The sequence below is a fragment of the Buceros rhinoceros genome, unplaced genomic scaffold (genome assembly GCF_000710305.1).
Source record: "Buceros rhinoceros silvestris isolate BGI_N320 unplaced genomic scaffold, ASM71030v1 scaffold27384, whole genome shotgun sequence".
Taxonomy (NCBI): domain Eukaryota; kingdom Metazoa; phylum Chordata; class Aves; order Bucerotiformes; family Bucerotidae; genus Buceros; species Buceros rhinoceros.
Window position 1 is genome coordinate 37,900 of NW_010410468.1, and position 9,429 is coordinate 47,328.

At 39.7% G+C, this 9,429-nt stretch overlaps 1 protein-coding gene across 1 annotated transcript in view; it reads right to left on the reverse strand.

The window, feature by feature from the left end:
* DCTD (dCMP deaminase) overlaps window positions 1-8,247 on the reverse strand; it is a gene marked incomplete at its 5' end in the record, with an annotated part of 16,782 nt that extends 8,535 nt beyond the window's left edge. Inside the window, 3 exons of the mRNA XM_010135642.1 lie at window positions 5,130-5,265; window positions 6,637-6,819; window positions 8,110-8,247. Coding sequence (XP_010133944.1) covers window positions 5,130-5,265; window positions 6,637-6,819; window positions 8,110-8,247 — 457 coding nt within the window. The remainder of the gene's footprint in view (window positions 1-5,129; window positions 5,266-6,636; window positions 6,820-8,109) is intronic.
* Window positions 8,248-9,429: the final 1,182 nt, after the last annotated feature.

Sequence of the window (9,429 nt, forward strand, 5' to 3'; positions counted from 1 at the left end):
GCTGCTCTCTCTTGCTCTGCATGCTGGAGGAAGAGCAGTTGCTGCGGTCAGGGCAGGAAGGCAAGCATAACATCACCAGATTTCATTAGAGTCCCAGCCTCTTCAGACTGAAGTCAGAAAAAAGGAACAGCCCCAGCGTCACTGTTTTCTTCTCTGAAAAAGGAGAACTAGAAAGTGAAGACGGGAACCACTCAGCTTGTTTATGAACATCACAAAATCTGCCAGGTACAGACTGGAGAAGCCCCTCTCAATACCTAAGAAGCATTAGCTAATCCACACCTCTTCCCAGTTTGTACCATTCTGCTTAACGTTTGCCCTACTGTCAGCAGAACACAGCCGTTTCCTAGTGGGCATGCAGAACGAGAGAAATTATTCTTTGTGTTTCCAAATATCCAAACTTCCTAGAGATTTGATACATGACACCAGAACTGCACAGAGGTCCCTGCAGGACGAGAAAGTGAGCGGCTGTAGGTGGAGACTGTCTCCTATAGATCCTCTTTCCAGCTGAAGCCTCAGCTTTGTACTGCCAATTCGAGAGCGTAACATTTCTTTGTAGTGCCTTATCAAGCTTTGTTCTGTCAAAATAACAGCTTCTACAAAAGTAACATTTGCCTGAATATCTTCCAGTGTTCATCTCTCTAAAAATTGACTAAAAGCTCATAATCCTAACACGAGGAAATTTTGATAACAGTTTATTTCATTTTACACAGCAGGTACTGTTCAATTAGAGCATAGTTTTTGCCACAGCACATATTTTATTGTATCTGAACCTGGATAAATATTTGTAAGCATATTTACTCTATTTCTCTATTGCTCAGAGGTTTCTAAATTTGCCAGTCATTTTAATTTACAACTCTCTTAATTAAAGACTGGTTGTCAAATGGATGTTCTCAGATTACAGTGGAGATGGCACAACAGGAGCACAGCAACAGGCCTTAATGGGAAGACGTGTTAATAGGAGAAAAACTTTAAGGTATTTTGAAGTATTTTAAATGATTGGTGAGAGGAAAATGAGCATTATCAAATCCTTGGATTCATCTAATAGAAATTGGGGGCACTCACTTTTGACTTTGAAGGCCAGAATTCTGTCTAATTATTAAGAAGGTTCTGCACATGGTGTTGAACACAATGCTTCAGGAAAAGGTTTTAATAACATCTTAGTAAAGCGAGTATTCAAAACTGGCCTTGCATTTCTCATCTGCACAGAAACACCCCTGCTCCTGTCACTAACTGGCAGCCTGGAAAGAGTCAGCTCCAACACAACAACAAAAAGTCTGATTTTGTGCTGTGAAAAATGGCACTCTGCAAAACACCCGGTGCCTTCTCACATAACAAGATTATACTATTAAACTGTTCAAATATACTCTACAACTAGAAGAAAAAGTTTTAATGTGCTTCAGGATTCTCATAAGGAGTGCACAGTATCAATACAGGTGATCCACACCACTATTCCTGTAATATCCAAATGCCTTGCAAATATTTGCATCCTCTAAGGTAAAGTGAGCACTACCTACCACATTTCAATGCTTGCTTTCAGTAGCAGCTCAGGTTACACTTAGGTATGCGTAAATACCAAATTTTTAATCAAATATGACCCTTTCCCTAAGAGCAGAACCCACACTTGAGGGTGCAGGTTAGATATGTACAGTATACTGCAGCAGACAAAGGTAAGTGAGGCACTGGTGAATTTCAAGATACAGTAATATTTAAGAATGACAGGATTTGTTTAGCCTTACAATAAAAGTTCAAAGTTATTGTTATCAGTAAGTGCACAGGGGAAGGGGGGAAAGGAGGAAGGGTTAATTGCAGCGAGTAAGAAAAGCTAAAAGAACAATGCTGGCACACTCAATGTATAACTAACCAAAATAAATTCAGGGTGGAAATTGTAAGTTTTCTAGCCACGAAACAGTGACTCTAATCAGAGCTGTGGGGTCGATGCATCTATCTGTTCTGCTGGAGTTCAATAAATTTATTATAGGATCATCTAACACACTTCTGCAAAGATGGTCTCTGAGTCCAATCCCCTGCTATGTCTATGCTGCTAAACACAGACAGGACTAGGGACTGACCCTTGGCCCTGAGGCCAACTGGCACAGACTGGCTTGTGTTCATCTTACTCGGGGCTCCATCGGCATAGCATTACATAGCACTTGGCCCTGGGTTTCCCCAAGGCTCCACATCTCAGAAGCCCCATGGCACCACATACTTATTTTGTATGTCTCAGTTCAAAGTGCATAAGGAAGTGAGATGGCTTTTTTGCAGCCCACCAGAGTGGCATTTTCACAGCGTGAAAAAGAGTGTGTGTTGCATATCCCCCAGTATGGCCTGAGGGAGGGAGGAGGGTTAAGCATACCATCTCAGCAGGCTTTGCACTTCAGTCCTAGACAGGATGACAGTTTTCTTGCAGCCCTTTTTCCACCCTGCTCTCCAGAGCAGTCTTTGAGTGAGCAATACTCAGGCTTTGCTCTGGAGAAAGCTAGTCAGCAGTCCAAAACACAAGGGAAGCAAGCTAACCTAACCTACAACAGTACATAAAATTAGGAGGTCAGTGTTCAGATCCACACCCAGTCCTTTTCCGTAGCACTGCAGATGCATGAAGTAGCTCTAGAAGATATTGTCCAAGTCAGTGTGGTGGTGCATGCACAATTACCATCAGCTTTACCTAATAAGCTGCATTGCAGCTCTAGTGATGGAAGTGCCAGCATTTCCACGGTAAGCTAATGAAGCACACAGTAAAATTGTACCATCTCTGAACAAGCCAGTCAGGAAAAAGCGAGGATAAAAAGTTCAATTTACACAAATGCTGTGATGATTAGCAAAAGTGGAAAGGAAAACATGACAGTTTAATGAGATTTCAGCAGTAATTCTATGTGCCTCTGCATCCACCAGAATTTTTTAAAGCAGATTTTTTTTATAGAGAGATATATATATATACTTGTCTAGTCTGTCAACTGTGCTATCAAGATTAATAAGAAGCTGCTAGAGTTTAAATGATCTGTGAATTACAAAATAGGTCGTTTATTCATCACAGCATGTGATGCATCATGTTACAAAGTTGTGATTTTTCCTTAATGAGGTGAAGACTAAGATTCTTGGGGGGAAGGGCAGTAGTCAGACCAACTGCTAGAAATGAACTCATCTCTCCAAGCTGTTAGATTGATTAGTGCATTTTTTTTAAACATCACATATTAAGAGATATTTTTACTTTACTCCACATATTTTGGAGTCACAGTTAACAAAAAAAAATTCTCAGGTCTTCTTATACAAAGATTCCTTACAAATTCTTACAACATTTTTAGTTTAAATTGTCAGCTTAGATTTGAGTGCCTGGAACATGCTCAGGTCCCAGAGACCACCCACACTGATCTTAATTCAGATCTGAGACCTTACAGCAGCATAAAGATTCAATAAAAATCAATATTCTGTTTTCAGTACTTTATATTTAATCAATGGGCTAACACTTGTTTCCTCACCCTATAAATAAAAAAGCAGCCATACCATTATGGTACCGTCAATATATGTAAAACCAGCGCTTCTGTGCTTTAGAGCACACTTGACATTTGGCAGGAGCTGGCCCCGGTATCAGCAATACATCTCTTACAAAAAATAATATGAAACTGTCTCAAGCTTAAGAGTTAGTGTTAGACGTTTCATAATGAATTGGTAAAGTGAACAAGGACAAAGTATCAGGTTTTTAAGAACTCAAATATGAAACTGATGAATTATGTGCTGAGCCACCACATATCATCTTTCACTTCAATGATATGAGAAACCAGAAAATGTAAAGCTGATTTTAAAGAGCACTCAGTGAACACAGGGAACATGAAAACTCATGAAAGTCTAATTTCTGTATCAGATCAATTGTTAGAAGTTACAAGTAAAAAATAGAATTAATAGACAGAGATAAATACTGCACATCGAAAAAGGGTCAATACCTTTTTGCAAAAGCTGAACTCTGGTGCTCATTTCCCCCCATTCATGCATGAAGAAGGGAAAATTTCTCAGGGCTCTTGTTCAGTTTTGTGATTCATCCCTGAGCCCAGGACAGACTGAGATGTGGCACAGAATGAAGGAGCTCTTAATACCGTTTTTCTTGTGCCTATGGCTTCTGCTGCATTGGCTTCACCCCACAGAGATGCAGCAGGAGCTGGTGTGGAAACTGAAAGATGAAGAGGGATTTAAGAGAGCATAGACCCCCCCACTTCTCAATCAGTCCATGGCTCTTCCCCAACATCACCTATTGCAGGCCACAAGGCAGCTCTCAACTCTATTTCCACACCCAGCAGAGAGCACTCATGGTATGAAGCCAAAGAAAGCCCAGCAAATCGTTCCCTTGGTTCCTGCCTGGCCCTGAGGAGCAACTGTACATCTCTGTTGACAGGTGCGCCAAGATTCACAGAGGACTCTTCAAAGCAGGCTTGTAGAAGGCCAAACTACGCCTGCTGCAAGGAGAAAGACAAAATCCAAAGCAGCACTCAGCCACATTTACCACGAAACCATCTCTGCTCTACATTCCTTTTGCCCATTTAGTAAGTGTGAACCAGATCAGAAGCTGAAATAAACAATTAAAGTCACCTCACCCGTAGCAGGGTAGATCCACTGCACACCAGGTAAGGCAAAGCCAGAATGGAAAGACAGAATGCAATCACATACTTCAAGACAAACAAAATTCAGCACCTTCATAACATGTACTGTCTACGCCATCAACATCTAAACACTGGAGTTTCCCCACAACCACTGAAATTTACAATTTTAACACTTGTATTTTAGACAAAATTATTTGTTTTGCCATATACATGCTCTCTAATTTCTGTGGAGATCAACACACAGAAGCAGCAATCATCTGCATACACTGCAAGTGTATGCTAATGAGCTCCATTATATTTACAAGGTTTCACTCACAATCCAAAATGGCTAATCATTTATGAACATATTCCACCAGGAAGTCAGTCTTTCATAAAGTCTGCTTTCATTTATTTTCAGAGTTGTGATTTTTATCCTGATGTACCACTTATGGGCACATTAATGAAATCAGGTGAGTGGAAGAAACACTGATCCATATTTTACCAGCTGAACTTTCACATATACAGACATCACAAGTCTGACCTGTCAACCACAAGAAACCTTACCATAAGGGTATTTCGTGTCCAGTCTATGGGCTGCTGTTCTTGTCCAGGGTAGTACATCATCGCTGCAACCATTAGGCATCCCATTGTATCCAATTCCGACAATCTTGTTTTCTGAATTTACAATGCAGGCACCAACCTAAATAAAACCAGGTTTATATAGTACCAAAGGCATGCAAAATGCTCTATCAACAAGAAAGGTGAGACCTGAAAAGTCAGTCCTACAATTTTCATTCAAGAGATACAAGCTTCCCTTTATATTAAGTCACACCATCTAGTGAGCAAGGCTAAAACTGTACCTCACTGGTGGAGCTTTAAAATAAACCAGGGCAGATGCAACTCTGCTACCCCTCAAAGTCATGCAGTCCCCATCCCAGCCTGCCAGCACTGTTCCTTGTCCGACTATGAAGTGAACCTGGTTCAGGGAGCAGAACCATCACTGAATTAACCCTACTAAACAAAAGTTTTTGTCAGCTCAATTCCCCAGGCTAGCTTTTCCAGCAGCAGGACACACAGCAGCAGTAAAAGAAAAGGTATGAAAGACAGAACAGAAACACAGTAGCACTGACCTAAGCAGAGATAGATTCACAAACCTTTGTGGCTTGTTTACGGAAACATGCACCAAAATACCAGACCTTTTAAGTCCCAGCATTTATTACTTCAAGTCTGCACAGGGACCCTTCTACAAAATGAATAAGTATCCTGTTTTCATGTTTTTTGCCCATACTTTACATTTATTGTAATGGCAATAGTAATAGATTTTAATTCGGACAATGTGTTTATCAACCAGCTACTGGATAACAAAAATTCAGTCCTAAGTAAATAACATTCAGAGAACTAAGAGCCATAATGTACAGAAGCCAGCAAGTAATTGAACAGACCATTAGCATGCTCCATGGCTTTTCTGGGGTTTGCTTCCTGAACTTTTTCACAAAGAGGAAGACTAACAGGACAACTAGGTCCTGCAGAACACCATGTTTCAGGAGGTGCATTAATTGCCTGAAAACAACATTCAACAGAGACACAAGAAAGAAGCAAAGAATGGGGACAGACAGTGAAGCAGAGGGTAAAGGGGAACCTGAGGGAGAAAACGCCAGTCAACCCAAGAACAAACAAAAGGAAATTTTTACACTCTCACAGCTCAGGAAAAGGAATCTGTAAAATGCTGTGTCTTAAAAAATTACAGCCTAAAACTTTCAGTAGTCTTATCCTTCTCTAACAGTAACTATATTTACTGGAAAAAGGAGAGAAAATGCATGTTATTTTTTAACCTCCAGATGAAAATAATATTTACAAAACTCCAAGCTGCAAATGTACACACAGAATTATACACATGAGGTCAGGCCCAGTAAGAAAATTTCTGTAACAAAAGGTGCTGACCATGTTAAAACCTGAAAAGCTCTATACTGAAATAACTTTTAATAAGAAACCCCTGAAAGTGCTACATGTGCATCTGATACAATCTGCAATATAGATTAGGTTATGTTATTCTTATATGCTGCTTTCTTACCTGAGAACTTGGATCCTTGCTTCTTTGTGCTGACAAAAAAGCTACTGCCATAAAATATTCAGGCCATTCCAAATAATCCTCTCGTTTTTTGCAGGATGCTTCATTGCTGAAACTACAGTTTATGGGGAGGGAAAAAAAGCCATCAGCAAACAACCCACAGCTAGATATATTACATATTGTATTCTTTTAATATGCACAAGTTTGAAGTCACCAGGATAAGAATCTGGCTAAGACTGCACATTCACTAATATTTTAAAGGTGAAACCATCTGTGTCGTGTGCTTTCCAGGAACTTATATACGCAACATTTCCTTTCAGGGAAAGGCATCCAAGCAAGATTGCAAATTTCAGTTTTAGACAAGAAGGCTGAGCTATTCAAAGAGCAATTTATCCTTTACAGATAACACTTGTATATTTCTAAGATTCAGGTATATCATGAGCTGGCATTCTTTTCACCCAAACAACATAATCTTTTTTATGATGACTGAGCTAACTGCAAGCCTCTACTCTCAGCTATTTTGTACTTCTGCCTACGACAAGTGCTTGCTAGATTTCTATTTGGTAGCCTCCTGTGCAGTCATTCCTTTGAGCCCACACAGTTATTGCCATGAGTTTGCCTCCCATTAAAACACTCACCAGCAAAACTGAGGCAATTCTGATTGTCCCCTGCTAAGTTTCTCTTGAGATTATGTCTGATGAAAGCCTTCTAAAAACTGAGAGATGCATTCAAGAACTTTTTGCTTAGATATAATGTATAAAAGTGGCACAGAAGTCTGCTTCTTTCCCTGCATTGGGGGGTTTATCTTGGCAAAGGAGGGAGGAAAAAAAAGGAGTGATGCATCATTTTCTCTTGTCTGCTTATGGTTTAAAGGCTGCTCAGACAGTGGAGGACACAAGGGAATTTCTTGTGCTTTTCAGCTCAAAGAGAGGAAAGAGACCTATCTCTCTCTCCCCCTCTCCTCCCTACCCTTCCCCCTCCTCCCCTCCAACATACTTTAGCTTTGCAGATTTCAAGAAAAAGATCAAATTCAAAGAAATTTCCCAAACTCTCACCTACACTTGAAAACCAAAACAATGGAACATCTCAAATACCATATCAAAACACAAGGGGCACAGCACTTTTCTTCTTGGGCTCCTATTACCAAGGACTACAGCTGAGGACTGAGATACCCTTCTAGCAATGTACAGCCATACCGAAAAATACATTGTAGGTAACTGCAAGCAGCAAGACATCTCCTAGCAACACTGGTACCAGCACTTTCAGAAGACAAATAAACATTAGAAGACAAGTATTTTGTTAACTATTATTTTTATAACCAAAACCGTATTAAAGGCTTGCCGTTAGTTTGTCATAAAGAGGTTACGCTATTTGAGTAAAGACAATGCCAGCACATGATAAAATCATACTTTGTGCTATTTACCAGCAATAAATACCTGGTTTTGAATAGTTCGTATATAGCACATTATGAGTTACCAGTTTTGGCTTGCTCTTGGAATGAATGAGGATAATCTTTACGGTCATCTTCTCAACGTAAGGAGGGAGAAACAGACACTCTCCACATAACCAGCACACCTCTCTGACAACGACGTAAATAGAGCCCAGAACTGTCAACTGTCAGAGCAAACACATAAATCAAGGATGCCATTCTGAGAGTGCTCAAACGGGCTTGAATCATCATAACTGAAGAGTTGGGGCTATATGCCACTAAAAGTGTGAGAGAAGGTCATAACAGAAAGAAGAAATTAAAGACATGCCCTCACACCTCTCTGTTCCAAACTGAACTTTGACAGGTTAACTGAAATGCCAAGAAAGTGCTTCAGCTAATTTAAGGGATTATTTTAAATATCTCACAAAAGCAGATTTACAAAATCCAAAACACCGCCAGGCTTTAAATGATCAATTTAATACATTGCCGACTCTGTGACTTTCACAGTGATGTCTTTGGAGAGGCACACAACACACGACACAGAACTAAACCAAATAAAACATTCTGGAGAAAAGGCTCCAGGAAAGACAACTGTACTCTGAACTAAGAAATCGAGATATCTCCTTTTGTTAAATTATTCCCTAGCAACTCTATTTATTCAAAACACAACAAAGGCTACTATTTACTTTTCTCATAAATACAGAGTGTATGTGAGTGCAGGTCTCTCAGAGTACCAGCTTCACAGGGAGAGGAGCGTATCTGAAAAATGAGCAGAAGGTTTACATCAAAGAGCACAGAAAAACCCCCTTACTCAATTACTTCTACTTAACATCACTGTGTTTGGTGAGATAATTCCCTCAGCTCAGTGCACAGGAATGTAAGAGTGTGAAGTGGGTATAAACCACTTAATTTCTGATTGAGCAGAAGCCAAGGCCTTGGCTAGCAGTCAAACACACACAGGAAAATTAAGTTTATGGATTTGGGGTAGCTGATCATCCTCTCATTTGCAAGTTCTAGACTTGCATGAATGAAAGCTCCTCTAGAAAATGTTACAGCTGTAAAATAAGCAATTAAGTCTTATCCTTGTGAGAACTCATAAGAACCTAAGAATAAAAATAATGGGAATTGAAAGCCATGAAGGAAACACTGCTCAAGAAGAAAGGAAAAAAAAAAAATCCTTAAATTCTGGAGAGATTAGTAGTCTATAGAAAAGTCTGCATAAGTAGTATTTAAAAGGAAAATAGAGAAAAAGATCCTGCAATTAGAAGACAGTGCCTTCCTTTTCAGTCCTTTTTCATCAATATAGGCTTTGAACAAGCTGTAACACCATCTGAAAAAGGAATAAATTTCATTCAGTTACAAAAAGA